Source organism: Acanthopagrus latus, chromosome 12 (genome assembly GCF_904848185.1).
Source record: "Acanthopagrus latus isolate v.2019 chromosome 12, fAcaLat1.1, whole genome shotgun sequence".
Classification (NCBI taxonomy): Eukaryota; Metazoa; Chordata; class Actinopteri; order Spariformes; family Sparidae; genus Acanthopagrus; species Acanthopagrus latus.
The window spans coordinates 23581829-23606237 of record NC_051050.1 but is presented as its reverse complement, the minus strand read 5'-3'; the positions used below and the strand labels follow the sequence as shown (position 1 = coordinate 23606237).

The 24409-nt window shown below is 40.5% G+C and overlaps 2 protein-coding genes across 6 annotated transcripts in view; both read left to right on the top strand.

The window, feature by feature from the left end:
* Window positions 1–3953, top strand: part of LOC119030185 (calcium/calmodulin-dependent protein kinase type II subunit beta) — a 44994-nt gene extending 41041 nt beyond the window's left edge. For all 4 annotated transcript variants that reach the window (XM_037117585.1, XM_037117583.1, XM_037117584.1 and 1 more), the window contains exon 21: window positions 731–3953. The gene's annotated coding sequence lies outside the window, so the exon portion shown is untranslated. The remainder of the gene's footprint in view (window positions 1–730) is intronic.
* Window positions 3954–6900: 2947 nt separating this feature from the next.
* On the top strand, window positions 6901–23717 carry ogdhb (oxoglutarate dehydrogenase b). 2 transcript variants are annotated; one of them, XM_037118380.1, is made up of 23 exons: window positions 6901–7095; window positions 7907–8349; window positions 12431–12619; window positions 13950–14043; window positions 17730–17845; window positions 18421–18575; window positions 18729–18875; window positions 19168–19258; window positions 19478–19657; window positions 19745–19873; window positions 20006–20185; window positions 20817–20969; window positions 21121–21223; window positions 21316–21444; window positions 21543–21693; window positions 21869–21996; window positions 22096–22274; window positions 22395–22466; window positions 22560–22685; window positions 22796–22868; window positions 22960–23123; window positions 23251–23405; window positions 23495–23717. In XM_037118380.1, the coding sequence occupies exons 2-23, from the start codon at window positions 8116–8118 to the stop codon at window positions 23613–23615; spliced, it is 3069 nt and encodes a 1022-aa protein (XP_036974275.1). In that variant the 5' UTR covers window positions 6901–7095; window positions 7907–8115; the 3' UTR covers window positions 23616–23717. The 2 variants fall into 2 exon arrangements, with proteins under 2 accessions (XP_036974275.1, XP_036974276.1); XM_037118381.1 differs by lacking the exon at window positions 6901–7095 and adding an exon at window positions 7292–7307.
* Window positions 23718–24409: the final 692 nt, after the last annotated feature.

Genomic DNA, 24409 nt, shown 5'->3' with positions numbered 1-24409 from the left:
AGGGCGTTTGTAATGTCAGGAGAGCAGGACATCGTTTAAGAACACATTTCTCAGAAGTCAGATATCAGATTTATATAATTTAAGTGGCTTTAATCAATATCATTATTTTAACAATGGATTAAATGACTGTGTGTAACATGTAAGGGGTTGTTTCTCTAGAATTATCACAGAGCGTTTAACGTTGTTAACAGAAGTTTAGCAGCTTAAGAGCCAGATATTTTCCTCAGGAGTTGGTGGAGACCAAAAACAGAGCTAAAATTACAAAAAAAAATGCTACTTCGTCAAAAATAAATCTGTGTTGGAAACAGAAAAGAGGAGAGCTGGTTACTTTGTGGTTGTTATCAGCCCAAGAGTACAGCAGAGTCTCGCTAACAGAGCTAACAGCTAACAGAGCTAACAGCTAAACACACAGCAGGACTGAGAGTTTCTACTCTGAGGAACATGAAGTGTTAAACAGCAGACCTGCAATTTTACGGCACAACACAAGTTTACATCAAATTGTACCTTGAATGCTTGAAAATGCTTTAAATAACTAGCTATAGATTCAACTTTCAGACTGTTTACATACACAATGGATGTGTAAATAGCCAGCTGTTAGCCACAGTTAGCTGCAGTTAGCTGCAGTTAGCACTTACTCTAGCAACATGCTGCCCCTGTTTGTTTTGAGTTTAACCTGTGCTCGGCTCTGACATGTCACACCTTTATAACAATTTGTCTCTTTTCTCTGCAGGTACCTGACAGTGATGAGGAGTCAGGGAGGAGCAGAGAAGGAGTAAGTGGATAATCAAAGAGAGCGTATGGGCCCTGAGAGAGAGGTGGAGGTGGATGGAGGGTGGATTAAAGGAGTCTGAGGAGTCTTTCAGGATCACGATCCTCCTGCACTCTGCACACCCACCTCGCTCTTCTCTCTCTCCGTCTCTCTCTACAACCTCAAAACACAGACAGTCACACCGACGCTCCCATCGCCAAAACCTACGCTACAGCAGAGGGCACGTCAGCCAAACAAAACAAAACAAAAAAAAAGCAAAAGGAAACTCTTTCGCCTGCGTCTTCGGTCGGCCTGTGTGTGGCTGCAGCTCTCCTGTCGAACATTTTACCCTTTTACTTCTCCTCAAATGTCAAATTATCGTTACTTACTTCTCGTATTTATTATGGCTGCGGTCTGTTGTTGTGCTCTTTCAACTGTACAGTATATTTCTTAGTCATTTCAAACCTTTTCCTTCTTCTTTTTTTATTGACGAGCATGACTCCTACCCGTGTTTCTTATTACCAGTGGCTGTTATTTTTCTGCACGACTAAAGGCTGCCTGTGTGAAACGAACAAGTACCGCCACGTGATTCTCGCTTGAGAGACACACCGGTGGGCGTATTTAATTATCCCTTTTTTTTTTTGTTTAGTCATTCAGTGGAGCTTTTTTTTTTCCAGTTCTTTTTTTTTTTTTGTTCCCCCCCACCCTCTTTCTCTGGAGTGTTTTTGACCCTTGAACCGACGCCTCCGTGTTCTCTGGACCCGTCCGAGCCGCTCTGTGAGACAGTGAAAACCATGCAGCATGCTAACATATTACTGTTGTTCTTACTTGATTCTCTATGTACTGAACTTTGCAAGTTAACTACTGAAATTATGACAATGGTTGAAATTATAGTATGACGCTGTTTATGTACATTTCCAGTTTTCATCGTGGTGACTTAACTACACTTAACGCTGTAGATGGTGTTTATTAATTGCATGATATTCCGAGTTAATAACATTGGTAAGTTGGGTGTTATCGTGCATTTTGTTGATTTTTTTCTCTCTTTTTGGACTGAACTGTTGGTGAGCTATATTCTATTGCCTCTATTTTCTGGGCTTTGTAAGTGCATAAACTATTTTTGTGTTAATATAATAGTGTAGTATAAGAGGATACCGGCGAGGGTTATGACAGAATATGCCTTTTTAAAAGAAGTTGCTGGGATCCAGATCAGTTTTAGAAAAAAAAATGGCTCTTCTATTGTATCAAAGACAAAAACCCGAGAAGCTATTTAATGTTTTATTTTTCTAAAGAGGACCAGACTGAAGAAAATGTCACATCACAGTCTGATTTGAGATTATTAAACAACGATTAAACAAATATTGCAGAAATATATAGCAGATATTTTACAGACCTAGACGAGGACGTTACAGGCAGGATTTTAGACCCGACATCAAAAATCATGTCTCAAAATATTTTTTAACTGTTTGGATTTTATTTATTTATAGTTATGTTACACTGTCTGTATATTTAATACCCCAACACAGAGGTCTCTGTACTGTTTTCAGCTTTATGGTAATGCACCGGCTTCTCCTCAAGAGGGCGCCAACATCCAACAACAGAGAGTTTTTGTATGCCGCTGCTCACTACAGGGTCTAAAGGCTAAATATTATTATTAACTTATTTCTGATTAAAGTGGTGTGACTGAGACTTCTTAACATGATGACCAATGTGTGAGCAGAGAGAGGAATTTGCAGTATTTTACGATTGCTTTGGTTCAGTTTCTATAATACAGAATGAAGATTTATGACAAAAAACCTTAAAATCTTGTTATAAAACAGCCACAGCGGTCATTTAATCAGGATTTTACACATAATATGCAATTTATTCTACTTAATGAAACATGTTGTTTTACTGTAAATACAGAGAATGTAGTCTGGAGTCCAACTCTACACATTTATATGAATTATTATATCTTTCTAAGTATTATATTACTCATTTAAATGAAGTGGTGATTGGGACTTCACTTCACTGCGTTTGGATATTTTTATTCACATCACCTGTTAGTGATTATATTATTTAATTATATTTATACAATATTAAAATGTATGAGAAGATATTAGGGTTAACATGAATGAAAGGCTTTTTAAAATATTTTATAATTATTGAAATGTGTATTTTATTCTAAGGGCTGAACATGAATTAGTGTCTTTTTTTCTTTTTTTTTTAGTACGAACAGCATTTTTATGTTGAAAGGTAAACGAGTCAGTTCAGCTGTTTTACATGTTGAAAAGTGACCCAAAGCAATCGTAAAATACTGGATTTAACTGACAATTGTTTGTCACAATGAAACCTGTAATCGAGTCACACTGACAGACGTGAAAAAAAGCAAATTATCATCGCACAAACTGAAAATGAACACATTAATATTCCATAAAATCCACAAAAGTCATTGAATTCTGCAAAATAAATGGGGGAAAATGTGATGGGAAAATAATACAGATATAGATGTGTAAATAAATAGATTTCAAAATGGATACATTAATACAAGTCAATTAAAAAATAAATGGGAAATTAAGTGTATTTATAATCAACAAAGGTAAACTGATCCAGAAGCAATTAAAAGATTTTTGTGAATTAATTAATCCCTACATTTATTTTTAAGCTTATTTCTGGAGCTTTGAATGGCATTTTAATTCATTTATTATGTTTTTTGTTTGTTTGTTTGTTTGTTTGTTTGTTTGTTTTAAATTTGTGTTTGACTTTGGCAGCTTCTGTCCTCTGTACTCAGTAACTCATTCATATCACTGAATAATCCCAGACAGAGCGTGAAGCCAGAAGTCCTCCTTCCTGCCCAATCCTTACACTAATAGTACCAGCACTTTAATAGGTTTACTGGTCACTTAGAGTAATTGTCCTGTTTGGCAAACAATCCTTACTCCATTATTAATTATTGATCCGGGAGCGTTAAGGCCACAACTCAAAGTGTTTGAATTTCTTCAGAAGAGCCTCGTGATCAGGAGAGAGACAGAAGGCTGCTGTGTGTAAAACAAAGCTTTTATCATTTCTTTTTTTAAATTTCTTATACTGATAATGATGATAATGATGATGATGATAATGATGATGATGATGATTCCTCTGGTGTGCAATCCAAGTCTTATCAATATTTAAAATGTGATCAGATGTAATCAGTGTGTGAACCAATAAAACGACATTGCAGAGAGCGCCTCACTCCCCCTTCTCTCTTATCTCCTCCTCAGTGTGTGTGCATGTGTTTTTCCACCTGTGCTGTGATTCCATTGGTTATTTACTGTAATCCAGTTGGTTATTACTTATTAACCAGAGTTCAGAGTTCAGTCAGAGAGAGTAGAAACAGTCCAGACAGCTCAGGGATCAATACAGGATATGGATATATGTTGGGTTTTACAAAAGTGTAAAAACCCAACAACTCTGTACTTGCTCCATATAGTTTGTCTCATGTAAGGAAGCCCTGAGATCCAAAATTGATTTTAAAAAACATTATTCACATCTTCAGATGAATGCATGCTAACGCATTTAACACAGCAGCTAGTGAGTTTAAAAAGGGTGTAAATAACCTTCAGAGACTCAGATAATTCCTCCCATGGAGCCATTTTTATGTGTTTTTGGTTGTTTAATTGACATTTTAAACCATCCTCAGAGAAAAAACTGTAAATTACAGCTTAGAAGATCAAATAATCACTGAATGAACTTCCCCATAAGTTTAAAATTATTCAGTGGTACAATATTCTAAAGTTTCAGATGACTTTGTGTTTTTCTCCATGTTGTGACAGCTAAAAAACACTAAAATCTTTGTTTATTTCCTAATTCCTTTTGGACTTTAAGAGAAAAAAAGACACAATGCCAAGAGAACAAAGACACTGATTTCCATATTTCAAGTTTAAAAGAGAAGAGAAGTAAATAAGAAGTTTGCCCAGAAAGGCTTTGTGTATCACACAATGATGATCAGTAAGAGAGATGCAGTCTGTAATCAATCTCAGCCGCCCTCAGTGTGAAGACAATGAGCAGAGGCATTCATGCTCATTTACATAATCAATAATAATTATGGCAATTATGGCAAAAACATAGAAAAATACCTGACATTAAAGTTCTGAAAACATCTACAAAAGTACCTGCTTTCCATTGCTGCATTTTAAAGGATAATATATTTCTTATACGTGACATTTATAGAAAGTTACTGTGTAGATAATTATTTTACAAGATTTTCCTTTAAAGGTCCCGTAGAGAAATTGTACATAATATTCATAACTACATTTTCATTAGTGTGTAATCACCTAAAACTAAGAATATCTGTGTGTTTGTTACCTTAGATTGAGACGTTTATATCTACAGATGGAGTAGTTGCTCTTCCAGTGATTCGGCCATGTTTCTACAGGAGCCCAGAAGGGACAAACTGAACACACTGGCTCTAGAGAGGACAGGAAGCCGTTAAATCCTGCACACTGGTCCTTTAAAATCCTTTCGATGACCAGTTGCTTGAAACCTTTTTGGCCTCCTGACTGTCAAATAGTTCAGTATGTGACAGAAAATGCAAAGATTAGAGAAAGATTATAGCAAAATGTTGATATCAGAACACTTGTTTTTCTTTTCTCCTCTCTCAGTAACCATCTGTCGACCACTCACATTTATCTGGTGACCCTTTGGAGCGGCCCGACCCGAGGTGAGGAGCCACCTCACTGGACTGACTGTATGTTAAATAGCTGAACTATCTCCACCTGAACGCTGCATCAGTATTTATCTGATACTGTCACACAGAATCAGATATCAGACACAGAGACGTTTTACTTTTACTGCTGATACTCTGAGTACATTTGACTTTTCTGACTTGTATGAATCACTCAAAGAAGTTCTGATGTGAGGACAGGAAGTTTTGTTAACTTCTTTACATAAGCAGCGTCGGCACAAAGGTTGACATTACGGCTCTGTTCTGTAGCACCACTGGTGAAGAACATCTGGCTCTGAACCAGAGAATATAAATGTACCAGCTATAAAAGTATACAGGTGACAAATCATCAAGTCCAGGAGATCAGACACAGTGAATCATTTCACATTTACAGTACAAAGGTATTTGAGTTTGATCCAGCTGGACACTTTATCTGTTTACCTAACGATGTCATAAAATATTACTTTCCTCTGAGCTGATGAAACAATAAAAATGAGGTGGTGCACAATAAAAAGCACTGAGTGTAATGTGGCCCAACGTGGGTTCAATGTGTGGGTTGATTTATCAAGTACTGATGGGCAGAAAAAAATGTTTGTTTTGATCCAATAACCCAACAGTGATATAAAGAACCAACAAAAGGTCATAATACAAACTCAGAAAATGTTTTATTGTTTTCCATAAGTGAGTAAACAGGCTGCTCTCAGAGGAAAATAATGTTCCAGGACACTGTTCAAAGCTAGAAAAGTGGCAGGGTCCGCCACATATAAACAAAGTACAACAGTATGAAATTGTGTTGTCCTTTAAGGTCAGTTCGACAGTTCGTTTATTTACTTTGTAAAGGCATAAAAAATAATCAGTAAATAAGATTTTTCTCCTCTGAATAACATTTCTGACCCAAAACTACAGAGTGCACCTTTAAAGCACATTTAATATCAGTTACTTTCCCCACCTTGATCCAGGATTAGAGGGATTATGGGACGCTAAGGTCGTGTTTGAACTCCACACCGGATTAAATGTAACTGCGTATCTCATGAGTTTCCCTCAAGATTGTACTTTGTGATTTAAAAGAAGGAAAATTAAGAAAAATAAACAGATTTTATTGATCTATGTAAAATTAAAAAAAAAGTAAGTAATGTCAGATACTTTGAGAATTTACTGAAGTATTTTTCGTATGGGTGACTTTTATGTCTGCCAAAGTCATATTTTATCGCAGCATCTTTACTTTAATGGACTTATTCAACACTGTTGTTGACTTTTCTTTATTAAAACCTCATTAATGCGTCATAAACATAATAATTTAAAGTGAGAGGTTAAAATAAATTATCTTTTTTAAATAAATGTTTTTTAAATGCACAGTTTCACTTCCTACTTTCATTTTTTTTTTTTTTTTTTTTTTTCCTGATGCAACCACACAGTTCTCTGCGCTGACGTCACCACACGGCGTCACGCAGATCAGCACCGGAATGAGTAGACAGTACCCCGAGCGCGCGACACCACCGGCCAGCCCTCCCGCCGCAGCTCATACACACACACACACACACACACACACCGCATCCAGCTCGCGTTCAAGCTCAGGGCGGTGCTGAGTCTGCTCGTTGTTCACCGCACAGTACCGCACGGGAGGAACCGCACAGTAGAGGACTGCGGGGGATAAAAAAAAAAAAAGGTAACTAAGTGGGAAAACATGAAGTTTGGCTAAAGTTTAAGCTAACTGATCGAACGTTGAGCGGAGTCTGCACGTGACGCTACCGTTTGTTTGTTTTTTAAAAACAGCAGTTTGTGTGCGCTCGAGTGCGGACGGTTGACGGTTTGTTTGACGTTGTGCTGATGTTGTTGGGACGTTCAGACCGACACTGAAGGGAAACATACGAGTGTCATGTCCGTAAAACATGTTATTTATCGGTTGATACTCGGTTTTAAGGGGGAGTAGCGTTAATGTTTCGGTGAAGATGCACATGGAGTGTTTGTTATTGAGGTTAAACTTTACGGGAAATGATTTAAAGTCAACAAAAAGCACGTGAAACTATGTGTATAGTTATGTTTAAGGTGTATTGTACCCAGACTGTATGTTTATGAGCTCTCTAATGATGGTTTAGTTATATTTGGGATCTACAGTACTGAGTTTATAGGTTGATCTGGGAGTACTGACCAAATACATTTACAGACAGTGATGGAATCTAAGTACATTTACTCAAATACTGCACTGTACAATTTTGAGGTACTTGTACTTTACTTGACTATGTCCAGTTGCTGCTAATTTATACTTTCACTTTACATTTTGGAAGCATACGTTGTACTTTTTTCTTGTTAACTTCAGTTACTAGCTACTTTTCAGATTGGATGCTGCATCAGAAACCTGAATATTAGATACAATAATTGAACCAGTGTTTTGAGAGTAACACACATAACACACACACACACACAGATGATGAATCAGAGTGTTTCCGATCAACAGTGTTTGCTTTTTCACGCAACAGGACTCAGTGAACAGTCAGCAGAGGAGCAGGAACTGTGCAGAGGAAGCCAGCCTCACCAGTTCAACCAGACAGGAGGAGCGAGGGGGGCAGCTGCTGAGAAGCCTGGAGGGTTTTTGTCCAGGACCGTGTTACTGCATTCTTCTTCTTCTTCTTCTTCTTCTTCTTCAAGGAAGGGAAAGTAGGAGAGGAGCTGTGGCTTATTCGCAGCTATGCACCGCTTAAGGACTACAGTTGCAAGGCTTCGGCCTTTAACGGCTGCACAGACAGCCCAGACCCTAGCACAGCCCAGACTGTTGGCGATCGAAGGGGGCTTAAGGACGTTTCAGCCTGTGAGGCGCCAGAACACATCTGTGGCTGCAGAACCTTTTCTTAATGGCACCAGTTCTAACTATGTGGAGGAGATGTACTATGCATGGCTGGAGAATCCCAGGAATGTGCACAAGGTAGTCTATTTGTTGTCACCTCAACTTGAATTGTCCTTGCTTATACACATACACAAAACAGGTTCAGTGCTACAAGGTGAAGTTCCTTCTGGTGTCTCCCACGATGCCTTTTTCGGTGTAGTTTTGCGCAAAACTACTACAACATGGCCGTCACTTTGGCACAGAACAATATTTTTAAAAAGGAGAAAATTACAACAAGTCTGGACAAAATGACAGCTGTAGTTATGTGAGCGGAGAAAACCGGCTCGTCTGTGAGCACGAATTCACTTATGTGACGACTGTTGGCTGTGTAGTCTTTATAATTATTTTCACTAATATTTAAATAGTTTTATGACAGAATGCGACTTGCTCAATTTGAAACATTATCTTCTAAATTGACAATCATCATATAAGTAAATCATGGAAAAATTCAAACGGAATCAAAACTGATTTGTCGCTTGCCATTCACTGCCATCAATGTTATTTCAGAGATAAGCAGCCATGATGATCCACCTAAAGGCGCGTGCCTTCACTTCCAAACCTTTTGAACTGAGTGTGTTCCCTTTACTCTGAGTGCCCTCTTACCTTCTTCCTGAGGGGCCTGAAAAAATAAAAAACGAGCGCACGACACTCAAACAGAAACCCGTCCAAAATTTAGTAGGTAAAAGGTGCAAACAGACGGCAGCAAGCAGGAGAAGATGGGGTGAATGACAGGAAAGTGTTGCGACAGTTGGAACTGTCAGTGTTCTCTCACCAAAAAAAAAAGTTGAATCAGTTATTTCACCTTGTAAGGTCTTGAGCAAAGCTGGTTTAAGCGGGAAAAGGTATTTTAAAATGTTTTGGTACGCCCGATTTTGATTCTGCTCCGATTCAAACAGCTATAATGTGTTTACAGAATGATGATTGATGCAATTTGGTGTGTCAGAATTAAGATTTCTACACATGATTGATTTTTCTCAGTCTGTGACTACTTGCTACTTTTTAAGTAGCCTATTCATAATGATCCATAATTAAAATAAACATGAATTTACCTCCATTATTTTTCTCATGCTCAGCTATCTTCACTAAAACAAGAAGTAGCCTCGCTCGGAACATAAACACCAGGAAGATGTCTATACCTTTTAAGTTCCGCAAACCAGTTGGTTCAGTTGTATAGAACAATTACAGGCGATCATAATGTCAACAACTGGATTGTTAACTTCATCTCATTGAATTTTCTGCATTGAGACAATCTTTCAAGAGAGAAGTCTATCACAATTTATCCTTACAACTGATATTTCAGTGCCCCTGGATCGTCCTCAGAGTATTTCCAACAATTTTCTTAAGATTTCGGCGACACTGAAACAACTCACTGAGTTAGTTGGTTATGCAGATATCTTAATTGATTGTCATCCCCCTTCTCTCTTATCGTGTTTCATGTCATCTCATAGCCATGAGAGGCCCAAAAGAAGAAACTGCATAGTAGTACGACAGGTTCATGAGTCCTCATTAGAGTCTAAGTGGCCAAACTGCCAAGTACATTTTAGGCTTAATAATAGATTGAGGATGTAAAGGGTAAACAGTTCCTCAATCTGACAAGAAAATGTCTAGTTCAAACCTATTGTTAAAGGTCAGTTAAAGGTCAGTTCACACAAAAATAACACAAAAAAACCAAACATATTTCCTCACTTGTCCATAATTCACACACCTTTTTGTACAAAATTAACTCTGTGTGTGACTATCCCTCTAAAATGGCTCAGATAAGATGCAATGTCCATATAAATAAAGAGGGAACTTTGTACTTAAAAGAACAAAGCTTTGAAGATAGTCTCTCGATTAGTCCAACCCAGACAGCTGAAGTCTCATATTAGCTTTTGCTGAACTTTGGAATATGGACTTTTATCACACATCTCTAAACCTAGAAAGCCAGTCAGGAACGGATCACCTAACGACTAGTGCAGACATTCAGTTTTTATGGGACTTTTTCACTAATACAGCAAATGATAGTGAAACAAGAACGGCTGCTGATACCACAGTAGATGCTAGTAACCCAAATTCTTATGACTGGAACATCTGCTAATTGTAACGTGATAATAACAATTTATCTCGCAGTTTTTGCAGAAAGTGTTATAAAGTGTGTCACAGTAAAGCAAGGTTAAAGCATTACCAGATGAAATGAGATGATCAAAAACAAATATAAAACATTACAGTTGGTTGAGAGTGAGCCAGGAGGTAAAAGTTAGTTTCGAGGAAGGATTTGAACGAGTGCTCCCGAGTTTCCCTGCCTGAGAGTCGAACAGCTGAGATGTCCAAACAACAAATGCCAGATTATCCTTAACTATTGTTTGTACTACTTGTAATGTTGTCAGGTTTCCAAGAAGTGTGATTGTACATGTGGGATTTACAAAACAAACCAAGATAACTGAGTGTTTGTTTTTTTAACTGCTCAAATTACAAAAGTAACTAGTGGAAATGTTCGGTATCCCAGGGAGGAAATCCCACATGGCCATCAGAAAAGTGAATAATTGATTAACTGAAAGCATGTATTGATCTGGTCAGGATCTGGATTTTGATAAGGCGGTGGATAGTTTTTCAGAGAACTGGCTAATGAATAATCCTGTGGTGTTTCAGCGTGTTCTTTATGACAGCTGATACAAGTGAAAAACAGACGGCTGGGATGGAAAATGCATCATATTGTTATGATTATCTTACAAACATGTTTGCAGAGTCTCTTGTCATGATCTCCTGCAGCGGATTAATAATATCCTGAAGGCAGTGTGCATTTATCAATATTTAAAAAATGGCAACTGTCAACTGTGAAAAAAACCCTTCAACACTGGTTCAAAAATCAAAAATGCTGTTTGAAAACGTTGATTAGATGTTTACTAGGCCATGTTTCACCAGGATTCGTAACACTGGCTTTCAACTGAGAAGTGATAGTCTATTGTTGTGAAACCAAAAATCATACAGCACAGCTCATGATGACTCTGACCCAGTGTCACCATCACTCTTTTAACAGCAAGACTTCAGGGCTCAAAGTCACTACCGTAAAGAAACAAATTAGGTTTCTCAGCAACCAGAGGATGACTGAAATTACTGACTCCATACCAGCAATAACTCTGCCCGAGTCACACATGCCCTAATTCTTGTAATTCCTTTCTGCTGTCTAAACAACGCTGAATAGCTCTTTTGAATTCAGCCTCATAATTAAGACCTGCATTTACAAACAAATCTCCCAAATTACTAAAAAGGCGGAGAAAAAGCCGAGCTGCCAAGATTATCTCAAACTTTAACTACACTACACCCTTTTGGTTAGCCAAGTAGAACAACTCGAGATTTACAGTCAGTAGGCTGATAAACATCATAAGGTGGATTAACTTAGAAACCCTAGACACAAACTTTCTCATTGTAGATCATAAAAAAGTTTAAACGAGCAGTGTGTGTAAAAAAGGGAACAGATGTATGAATAACTGAACACACTCATTTGAATCCACTGACAGTGTAAAGCCTGGGTGTGATCAGTGTGTATGGACTTTTTGTGACAGTACATCCGGTGTGTGGTGGTGTGTCATTCTACTGTCCTTAAGTGTAACTGTGTGTTGTGGTAAAAACATTATGTCACGCTCAACCTGAAAGCTGATATTTCAGTACAGAGGCGGATGTGAAGGAGCTTCCTTTATTTGTCATCCTCACAACAGTAAGCCAGTAACTCGCTTCTGGTTAAAAAACTTAGATCCAAGGTCAAACACTGTTTATACATTCATGGCCCATAGAGGAGGCATCCCAGTGACGTTTCTTATCCTGTGACTTTTCCTTTAGTCATACCAGCTGGTCAGACTGGTTTGCAGGAAGTGTGTCCTAATGTATCATGATTTGGACTTTCTGTTTAGTTGTTTCCTGTTTTTTTTTATTTCAGTCAATGTATCCTAACATGTCGTGTCATCCCTAGAGTATCAATATCGACATATTTATTCACAACACTGTGATATTTTATTTTGTCGCAGCTGTATTATATATCTTGCATTGTGATGTATCTAAAATAAGCCCTATATAGTAAATAATTAGTAATAATATTTGTTTGTTTATTATGATTGATTTGTCTCCTGTCATTCTCTTCCTGCAGTCCTGGGATATATTTTTCCGTAATGCTAATTCTGGGGCGCCGCCTGGAGCGGCCTATCAGAGCCCTCCACCTCTCAATGGGACTCCTCAGGGACTGGCCAGTTTCCAGACACTGGTGGGGGCTCAGCCCAATGTGGAGAAGCTGGTGGAGGATCATCTAGCGGTACAATCACTCATACGAGCCTACCAGGTAAACCACAAGCACACCTGAGCTGTCACATGGAAATTGTTTGCTGCCACATTAGTAAAGGGTTTTATATTTATATTATCAGCACACTATGTCCCTGACAATGACATTGATTGTGTGTCATGATGACGTTTATCAAGACAAGACAAGACATCATACACAAATGATAAGAGAGAACAGACAGACAATAGCCAATAGATTGTCTTTGCAGTTTAAAGGTAGGAGAAGATAGATTGTCAAGTTAAAGATGTTTTCAACCTGTTGATGTTGAAAGAATGTCATTCTGGTTATGGTCCAAATAATCCATTAAAGTAATAATATGTACAAATTTTACTTTACAAAAAATGTACAAAAGGTACAATTAACAACAGAATGTGAAGAAATAGAAGTTTTGATGTTATGTCAAAATCTTGATGCATAATTTTGCAGATATGCGTGAGTTAGCATTCTAACTAGCTAGCCAGAAACCCGCTTTCACCAAGTGGTCCAAAGCTAGGTCATGTGCTAGCAGTGTAATCATCGACACACCCATGGTAGTCTGGATAGCTGCAGCGCTAACTGAGCTAACAAGCTAACAAGCTAACACTAGCTATAGAGCCATGGATGGATGAACAGAATACAGTTAGAGGCAGTTAGCAGCTACTCCACTGATGTGCTGCTGCCATCTGTTGGGAATATGAATTCTGCTGGCAAATTCTTACATAATGCAGCTTTAAATCTGAGTTTGGTGACATTATAATAAAAGTATATGGTCCAATTTAATGAATATACTAATAGTTTTTATCTTGTAGATACATTAAAGGGGTACTCGGCCAATTTACAGATCTTGGGGAGTTTTACTGTGTATGTGAAAAAGTAGTTTAAAACCCTTTGTGGCTACAGAGGAAGCTGCATGTAATCTGATAAACTGCCTCCAGTGATGTCACTTGGTGGCTAAATTGCATCGTGGGTAATGTAGGCAGCAGGTTTTGAAAAAGGAAGAAAAGTGTGTGGATTAAAAAAAGTGATATATCTGGTTCTGCTGTATCTTTTCTGATCATTTGTTTTTGAACTGTCCATGGTGAGTCAAACATTAGTCCTTACATTACCCACAATGCAATTTAGCCACTGAGTGACATCACTGGAGGCTATTACAGCCTTATTTAATTGTTAGCGGTTATTTTACAATATTTGACCTTCATCTGTGTCCAGGATTCTTGCTAACATGTGGACGTATGTTAGGAAATCTTTCAGGAAGTGGTCAGCGGTTTGCAAGGGCCAGACAGGCGCTAATCACCTGTTGACAAAGTCTGACCTGTTACACACACATTGAGCTGTGTCGCCCCGTGTGTAGGTGCGAGGTCATCATATAGCAAAGTTGGACCCACTGAACATCAGCTGTGTAGACTTCGACGACGCCCCGTGTACCATTGGTTTCCAGAACGTTGGTAAGATAAAATTTAAACCTGCTTTTCCAATATTCTCCACTCTGTCCCTGCCTGTCCATCTTCCTGTCATCATGCTTTTGGATCCCTTTTGTCCTTAGACACCTGATCTCTTAGATTTGTCCCCTCCCCCACCTTTAAGTAGGTGTCTTTTTCTTCTTTTCTTTCAGTTTTTGTTCAGTTCTTTGTCCATGTGATACACAGATAGTTGTGGGCTACGAACATGCACAGTGAGAATTTGAAGAATTGTTGAGGTATTCTCTGAAACGCCAGGGGGCATACAACAAACAAAGAAGGGGCACAATGATGTCACTTTTGGTGCTTGCAAACCTCAAGGTGTTTTAATCAGAGTACAACCTCGCAGGCCCTGTTCAGACCTGATATCAACAAAGATCCTGATTGATCCAATTAAAAGAAGACAGCTTTTAGGTTCTGGCTTGAACGCTCCTGAAACGCATTGAGGATGCATTTGAGATCTGAAAATATAATGTTGATGATATAATATGTTAATATAATATATAATATATAATGATGTTGATACCAGGTCTGAACAGGAGACAGGGCTGTAGACTCTTATTTTGATTTATATCTGAATATATTTGACCTCTTTGTTATTTATTAATGTCCTAATTTTGTGCTTTGTCTTGCATATGTATAATTTCCTTCTTCTCAGCTCATCCTGCATAGGATTGTAGTTTCTGAGGAAACAAGATAAGATGACAAGCTTTATGGCTGTTTTTTTTCTGATTTGATTCAGGGCAGACTCAGTGTAAATGTGTGGTGGGCAGTTAGGGGGTGAAAACAGTCGTTATTTAGTGTTATTCAGTTTAACTTTCAAGTAACTTGGCGTCTACTTAATATTTTCTTTTACCTCTTAATGTAGCCAGCTCTGATTTTGCATCGCACACCAATCATGTCAGTGACAACGTACAAAATATGTCATACGTTATTATGATTAACTGATAATTGATTATTAAGGCAGCCAACTATCACTTAAAGAAATTGCTTCAAGCGTGCATCTCTAATTATAACCATATTTGGTTTGGATAAAAGCAAGAGCAGAAGATAAATTGATAACACCCTAAAAACTTTAAGACAAAACTTACTGAAGTCGTCCACTGGGGATGAACAGCAACCATTAAATCCGGTAAAAGTAATTAAATTTTAATGCTCGCCACATTGATTTTACATTCATTCAGTTTAACTGGTCCCTTAAATTGCATGAGTGCTGCACCTACATCTTTAGTTTGGCTTCAGTTTGAAAACATGTTTTATCATCGTCATTACTGTGGTAACTAAACATGAACTTGTCAGTTTTGCCACAGTAGTGCAGAAAGTTAGAATAAATTGAAAGTGTGTGTGTTTGCTGCGGTGCGCTGTGCATGCTCGCAGCAAACTGTCATTGTACCTAATGAAAAGGTTGGGCCTCTGAGTTAAATAACAGGTGATTGTCATGAGCTGTAATAGGATGTTTCCACAGTTAATAGTGTTATTGTTCGGTTTCACCGTGTTCTGCTTTGTCCCGGTGGCGCTGAGGTTTCACACAGGTCGAACAATAGATCAGCGTCGGGGTCCAGATCAGCCGCAAAAGAATAAATGAGAAGCTGTGTGTGATACTTAGCCTACAGTGTGTGTTTTTGTCTCTCCATGCCTCCAGAGTTATCTCATTATAAAGAACGTCTGTGCAAACTGACTGCCGGAGGTGCAACCACAACTTCAGGTTTGCTCTGTTTGTGGGGAATAACCTCTGACCTACATCCCAGTGGTGGACTGCACATTGATGTTGAAAGCTGTAAAAGGCTGCTTTTCTGTGGTGTTGGTGGTGAGGTTCAATATAAAACCAGTTTCCTGTGTTTTATCATGAGCTTTTTAACCAGGAGGTGATAGTGTTGTAGCCGTCCTGGTCTCCCCTATGTGGCTTTCCTATCCTTTCAACGCTAACTCAGTATGTTGGGTGGTGCTGCTTGGAAAAGAGGTGTGTGTGTGTGTGTGTGTGTGTGTGTGTGTGTGTGTGTGTGTGTGTCAGCTCCTCCTAACCTTTGCCCAGAAGCCAGTCAGGTCAAACAGGACTAATCCAGGCTTATCTGTGCCTGCTTCATTAAAGTGTTACTTTGATTAGATTGCAGGCAGACACTACTTGATTACTGTGTTGGGAGGATCATTCTGCCTCTACTTTGAAGCATCAAAGTAAACAAGTTTCTGTGCTGCTTTCTTAAACGTGCATGGCGGTTTACAGAAGGGGGAGGAAAGTCTAAAGATCCCTTATGTAAGGCAGAGAGCTGACTCTGGCATATTGGATTTAAAACGCCCTGTCCTCAGCACAGTGCCCTGTGCAAATTTGCTGACAGACGTAAAAACACAGTCGTAGATGCAACCCCTCCCCTGTTCCATACTCTTATCTCTGTTTGGTGCAACCAGAACATCACATGCTTTAGATAAACACAAGCTGGCCTATGATGTCGCCGACGGCTCCTCCTCAGAATTTACATTCAGTTTCACTAACCAGTCCCACTTAGCAGCTCTGTCCTGTTTGTTTTTTGTAGTTTGCTCTCAGCTTAAACACATCAGCTGCTTTACATACATACGGGAACGTACGGTGAAGTTTATTACAAAGAGAGATCGGCTCAATACAAGAATTCCTGGTGTGAGCAAAGTCCAGTGAAAGTTTCGTTAATAATCTCATGAAGCCAAAGAAAGTCAGAAAATGTACTAAATTAGAGCTGATCAATTAGTTTGGTGCTATTTGTAAGAAAAGTTCATTGGCAGCCGACCCGTCAATCGCTGCCCAGGTCACTTTAATTTCACCAATAGTTTTTGCAAAGTTAGTCAACAGGAAATTGATTGGACGACTGTATTATAGATTAATCATAGAAGTTGTTTTTCATGGTAAAACTGCAAAACATTCATCAGGGCTGACCTCTCAGTTGTGAGAATTATCTTCTTGCCGTCTGTGATACCGATAAGGAGAGAAGGAGTTTTACATTCTGAGAAATTCATGTTTAATATTCTTGAATTGACTATATCATTTGGTATTAATTACATGGAAAATGGAGATGTATAATTCTAATTAATGTAGTCCAGTTACTTTCTGTCAGTGCATAGCAGGGTAATAAACATCTGTGAATATGACATATGTCTACCACAAACAATTAACTATTAACTAATTAAACTCTGACTAAATAACTGAAATAACAGATCTTTGTATTTTCTGTATATAAGATTCCAAATGACATTGTTCTCTCCAGGAAACGTTTAAATAACGCATTACGAAAATGCTAGAACAGCGTAGTTGTATTGTATTTATTGAATACTTGAAATTGTTATTTGCAGCGCCGGCTCTCTCAAAGCTTCTGAATAAAAGGATGGCAGATTAAAGCTGAAAGGGGATGTAAAATGCTATTTCTATTCCCGTCAGAAGTCTGACTGTAGCTTTTTAGACTAAATGTAATCTTCCAGATTAGACAGCTGCTCAGAGTTAAAAACAGCGAAGATAAAAATAAAGCAGCAGGGATCACAAATTCTGGGAAATCTTGAATTCAGTGGTGTTTTCTTTTCCCCTTCTGTTATTTCTCCTTGTGCTGTCTCTGTGTCTTTCCCCCTCATCTCCCACCCCAACGTTGACCTGATTTTTCTACTTGTCTGTGCTTGTTTGGCGGGTTTCTCCCCTCATGTCACTGTCTTCACAACAGGTTTTTATGGGCTTGCTGAATCCGACCTGGATAAAGTGTTCAGGCTTCCCACCACCACTTTCATCGGAGGCAATGAGAGCGCTTTGCCGCTCAGAGAGATTATACGCCGCCTGGAGGTAAATAAGATATTAATACGAACAATTAAGTGTAAGTAAAATGTTTGATTACTGCATGGTGTCATAAAAATAAAGATTATGACAGCTACGGAAAGAAATCCATAATCAGAGACTTCAGAGCTGTGGGACTGCCTCAAATCAACCCTAGAATAAAAAGATTCAAGTTTGCTATTTGAATATTAAAATGCAGGATATTCCACAGTTTAGGGGCATAAAAAGAGAGGAACATCAGGAACTTCTAAAAGAAAGTAATTAGGACATTAAGTAATCACAGATAGAGGGACCTGCTAGGTTTTGTAAACAAACCAAATTACTTCAAAACCAGGAAAAAAGATAAGAAAGGCCACGAAAGTAATTAAAATTATCTTAAAATCAATTTCAAAACATGCTGTGAGGCAGTGTAAGGAGGATGATGATGGTAAATAAAATTCAGGGTCTTAAATTCACATCTGTAACTTTTATTTTCATTTCTTGTGGATGACAGCTCGACGCATTTTCGCAGTTTAACGGGAAAATCAATACCTAAGATTGGACACTCTATTTAGGGTATCCTGACCTCTCCCTCTCTCTTCTAGATGGCCTACTGTCAGCACATCGGCGTGGAGTTTATGTTCATTAACGACGTGGAGCAGTGCCAGTGGATCAGACAAAAGTTTGAGACACCCGGAGTCATGCAGTTCAGTCTGGAGGAGAAGAGGACTCTTCTGGCCAGAATGATTCGATCCACAAGGTCTGTCTGTGTTTCTTCACATTCCTCAACACACCTCAGTAATTAACCGCACAAGCATGCAAAGCTGCTGCAGGGGGAGTCTCGGGGGTAGGGGGGTGGGGGCAGTTATTCTGAGCCACAAGATGAAGCAGCAGCACCACCACCTGTTCACAGGTTCGAGGAGTTTCTCCAGAGGAAGTGGTCTTCAGAGAAACGATTCGGTCTGGAAGGCTGCGAATCGCTCATCCCGGCCCTCAAGACCATCATCGACATGTCCAGTCTGAGCGGAGTGGAGAGTGTGATCATGGGGATGTCTCACAGGTGAACAGTGTTTAGTGATCAATCGACAGAAGTTCAGCGCCATTTTTACATTTTAAAATCTAGCGTCCAGTTCAGGGCAGATCTCTCTTAATCTATTCTGTGAACTGTGTTCTCATCAGGGACATTTTATCAAGCATCGTGTGCCAATTTTGTCAAGTGTTGTTGGTTTGTTGGTTTTCTTTTTTGATTGGTTGTTGCAGCCTGTGTCAAGGCAGTGTTTATTCACCTAATATAAGATGAATTATCTACTGTGAACCTGAATGTTCCTCCGTGCGTCTGTCTTCATCGTCAGAGGCAGGCTGAATGTGCTGGCTAACGTGATCCGGAAGGAGTTGGACCAAATCTTCTGCCAGTTCGACTCTAAACTCGAGGCTGCAGATGAGGTTTGGAGATTAACTGCTGAGACAGAGAGCAAATTTTGATTGAAGATATTTCAGTAGCAATCAGTAGTTTCAAGGCAGAAAGCACTGATTGTGTCACTGCCACTAAATCTGTTGATAAGTTTAGAATTTTGACTTATACCTCGTTGTAGCTTTTCCATGGAAATTGCAATATCTGCGTGAATGTGCTTCTTTAACGCTCTCCTGTTGTGCTGCTCTCAGGGCTCTGGTGATGTGAAGTATCACTTGGGGATGTATCACAAGAGGATGAACCGAGTCAGCGACAGGTTGATCACGCTGTCACTTATGGCGAACCCGTCCCACCTGGAAGCAGTGGACCCGGTGGTGCAGGGGAAGACCAAAGCCGAGCAGTTCTACTGTGGAGACACGGAGGGCAAGAGGGTACGCTGAGTCAGGTTTTTACAGAAACATAAACATTTACTGGTGTCCGTAACATGTCTGTAACAAGATGATTACATGACTTTACAGGTGATGTCTATTCTGCTTCACGGTGACGCTGCATTCGCAGGACAGGGCATCGTGTACGAGACGTTCCATCTGTCTGACCTGCCGTCCTACACCACACACGGCACCATACATGTGGTGGTCAACAACCAGGTACACATGTTTAGGAGAGCTGGCAAGAACAAGTTCTGTTTGCCATCATGAAAACAGCAATCCAAGATCCTCATTTCCCCCCCATCATCACTTTATTTTGTTTTTATTGATATAATGTTCTCCGCCACGCAGATCGGTTTCACCACAGATCCCAGGATGGCTCGATCATCTCCTTATCCTACTGATGTCGCACGGGTCGTCAACGCTCCCATCTTTCACGTGAACGCTGATGACCCAGAGGCTGTGATGTACGTCTGTAAGGTCGCCGCCGAGTGGAGGAACACTTTCCATAAAGACGTGGTCATAGACCTGGTAAGTGTACAGGAGGTGTTCTCCATGACTCTTTAACTACATAGGTAATATTCAGAGTGCCGCCTCTGCTGAAATGATAGTTGGGGAATGTTTAAGGTGGATCCCAGGCAGGACGAATAAAGTAGTTCTTTAAAGAGAAAAGTTGTAGATTACCAGGACATTTTAATCATCTACTGACATTTATTGCAACAGCTCCAGCGTTCCTCGAAACTGAAGAGCGCTGCCTGACAGGTCGAGGAAGTTGAGCAACTAATTTTATCTCAGTCGCACAAAAACGTCCTTGTTTAATTCAGAGAGACGGCGTGCCGATGGGGACACGGAGGATTTACGGGAAACATACAAGAGAAGAAAACCCCGTCTGGCCGTTTAAAAACAGAGGGCTGGGTAATGTTTGAGAAGAGATAGTTTGTACAAAGCGTTACCCAACAGTGTCTGAATGCAAATGAGTGGATTCCTCCTCTGAAAAGTCGCTCTTAAAGTCCGGGGGGAAAAAATCTAATCACTCGACGTATGTTCCTTATGAATGCATCAAATGGATGATGAAGCGTAGCAGAAGTAGACATGGCTCTTCCCTTAATCGTGTCATCAAGCGAGCTCTCTCACGTCTCAACTCTTTCCTCTTCGCGGTCAGGTGTGCTACAGGCGTAACGGCCATAACGAGATGGACGAGCCGATGTTCACGCAGCCGCTGATGTACAAGCAGATCAAGAAGCAGAAAGGTGTCCTGCAAAAGTTTGCTGAGAAAGTCATCGCTGAGGGAGTCGTCACAGCACATGAGTATGAGGTGAAGTTGTAGATATATGTGAAAAAAAAAAAACATTTGTAAAAATTGGAAAGACAAAGAAAAACAACCAAAGAAAAGTGCTTTTGTTAGCATGTAGCATTTTCTTGTTAATTATTTACATGAAAATTAAACTCACATCCGTCTCTTTCAGGAGGAAATCACTCAGTATGACAAAATCTGTGAAGAAGCTTACACTCGCTCCAAAGATGAGAAGATCCTTCACATCAAGCACTGGCTGGACTCTCCATGGCCTGGTGGGAGGATCATATATGTTATATTACTGTGCAAAGTTGGGAGATTTCCTGCATCCATGGAACTGAACTGATGTTTATGTGTGTGTCTGTAGGTTTTTTCACTCTGGAAGGACAGCCCAAATCTCTGAGCTGCCCCTCCACTGGAATCAGTGAGGAAGAGCTCGGCCATATTGGAAACATTGCCGCCTCCGTCCCGCTGGAGGACTTCACTATACACGGAGGTACAGCAGTCCCCTCTACCACTGTTTGAACTATGATCCTCTCAGCATGCTGTTAATCTCTTTATTATCCCTGTTTCTGCTCCGTGTCCATGTTCTAGGTTTGAGTCGTATCCTGAAGGGCCGAGGAAACATGGTGAGTCAGCGAGTGTGCGACTGGGCTCTGGGGGAATACATGGCCTTCGGTTCTCTGCTGAAAGACGGGATCCATGTACGCCTCAGCGGACAGGATGCGGAGAGAGGCACATTCAGGTACACAAACTGTTACATTTTAATAATGCTTCCCCGCCGGCGACAGCCATGACTGGAGGCAGCATGTCAGGGGATCTCTAAGATGTTGTAACTCAACAGCAACTTGACCAGAGTGTGCAGGAGAAGAGTTAGAAAGCAGAAATTCAGTTTTTTTTTTGTCTGTTTTGCTTCACAGCCATCGACACCATGTTCTTCACGACCAGAATGTCGATAAGAGGATCTGCATCCCGATGAACCACATCTCCCCCAATCAGGCTCCTTACACCGTCTGCAACAGCTCTCTGTCTGAATACGGAGTGCTAGGTGACGTCTGAAACACTCAGGTGTCTCTTCAAAAACGTTCTCTGTCGTCCCTTTTCTTATCACTGAACCTGCTCTGCTCTCATCCTCTCCTGCGTACAGGTTTTGAATTAGGCTTTGCCATGGCCAGTCCCAACGCGCTGGTTCTGTGGGAGGCCCAGTTCGGAGATTTCCACAACACCGCCCAGTGCATCATCGACCAGTTCATCAGCTCAGGTCAGGCCAAGTGGGTCCGACAGAACGGCATCGTGCTGCTGCTTCCTCACGGCATGGAGGGGATGGTAGGAACTGAGGAACCTGATCCGCCACATTCTGGATTTATCTCTGATTATCTGATCATAATGTCATGATGCTGTAACGATGATAGAGGCTGTTTTTCTTTTGTTTCCTCCTCCTCTCAGGGTCCAGAGCACTCGTCTGCCCGACCTGAGAGGTTTCTACAGATGTGCAACGATGACCCGGATGTCTTCCCGGTGAGTTTGTGTCAGAAACACTCATAAAGGAATACAAATGCATTATTTTTTTTTTGCGTTTTTGCTCAGTTTCATCTCGTCATGTCTTGTCAGAAACCGTCAGAAGACTTCGCAGTGCGTCAGCTGTACGACTGTAACTGGATCGTTGTCAACTGCTCCAATCCCGCAAACTACTTCCACGTCCTCCGCCGGCAGATCCTGCAGCCCTTCAGGAAGCCTGTAAGTGCCGCAACGTGACGGAGGGCAGAGAAGGTGACTCAACACACAAGATAAGGTGGTTCAGGTCACTGAACCTCTGCTGTGCTCTCTCTTTATCTCTTTGCCTCCAGCTGATAGTGTTTACTCCAAAGTCACTGTTGCGACACCCCGAGGCCAAGTCCAGCTTTGATGACATGCTGCCAGGTGAGCACTGACACAAGACCTCTTCTCACCTGAAACATATGGTCGTCTCTCTCTGTGTGTTATTGAGAGTTTTGCGTTTGTCATCCTGCAGGGACCCACTTCAAACGTGTAATCCCAGACGACGGGCCTGCAGCTGCCAGCCCAGAGAAGGTGAAGAGAATCATTTTCTGCACTGGCAAGATCTACTATGAACTGACCCGAGAGCGCAAGAACAGAGGGATGGACGACTCCGTGGCGGTTGTCCGCATCGAACAGGTAACGGCAGGGAGTTGATGCAGCGAGGTCGAAGTGTGAGCAGGAAAGTGTGCAAGGAGCATTTTGGAAGTGAAGTCCACTCAAAAACTTTAGAGCACTCCGAACGTCAGATTTCCTTCTCTTTCAGCTCTCGCCGTTCCCGTTCGACCTGGTGAAAGCAGAATCTGATCGTTATCCAAACGCTGATGTGGTGTGGTGTCAGGAGGAGCACAAGAACCAGGGCTACTTCGACTACGTCAGGCCTCGCATCCGCACCACCATGAACCGTACCCGCCCCGTCTGGTGAGTTTGATAGCACCAGGAAAATGATTTCACCGAGTGTCTGTGCTGTGAGTTTAAGCGTGTGCGCTCATGGCCGTGTGTGTTTGTAGGTACGCTGGTCGTGGGCCTGCGGCAGCTCCGGCCACTGGGAACAAACAGACTCACCTGACGGAGCTGCAGCGTTTACTGGACACGGCCTTCGATCTGGAGGCGTTCTCAGGAAAGCTGTGACGGCTGGTGGACTCGTCGCTCCGCCCGCAGATCCGACCTGCTTCGGCTCGTCAGCGCAGGTTTCCTCATTAAAGACTTTAGCTTTAACTTTTGCTTACAACATTTTGCACTGACGTGTTTTTCCTCAGTATAGTTACATATCACACCAGTTATCAGGCGTAATCTTCAAACTCAACGCACAATGACTTACTGACTATGACCGCTGTTACCATGACGACCTCGTGTTGATGGACACTATTCCACAAACAAAAAGTGTATTGAATGTGTGAATTTATACAAAATTATCCAGAATCCTACTGAAATACTGCAGACGATCACCTGCTGAACACATTTAATTTACTGATCTGTGGCAGATTAATGGTTAAAAACACTGAATGACAAAAAAATGCACTAGAATTAGATGTGACCGATATCACTCTCAAGATGCTAGCTTAGCTTAGCATTTAGACTGGAAACATCTAGCTAGGCTCTGTCCAAACTCACTCATTCATGATATATCGTGTTTGTTTAATCTGTCAATCAAAAATACATTGTAAATGTTGTGAATCCTGCCTTATTTAGTTTAAAATGTTTGTTTTTCTACCAGTCAGGTCTTCAGGGGTTATTTGTGCAACTCGTCTTCTGTCCACCATTTAGAAATTATGAAGCCATTATCTCAAAATGACAGAGAGATAAAAGGGGAACAATGAAATCAAATTGTGGAAAAGGTTTTGTGGATCTGCCACCTTTTTTGATGATTAACAATAAATGAGTACTGAAAGAATTTAAAATCACATCAAATCATGACACTCTTT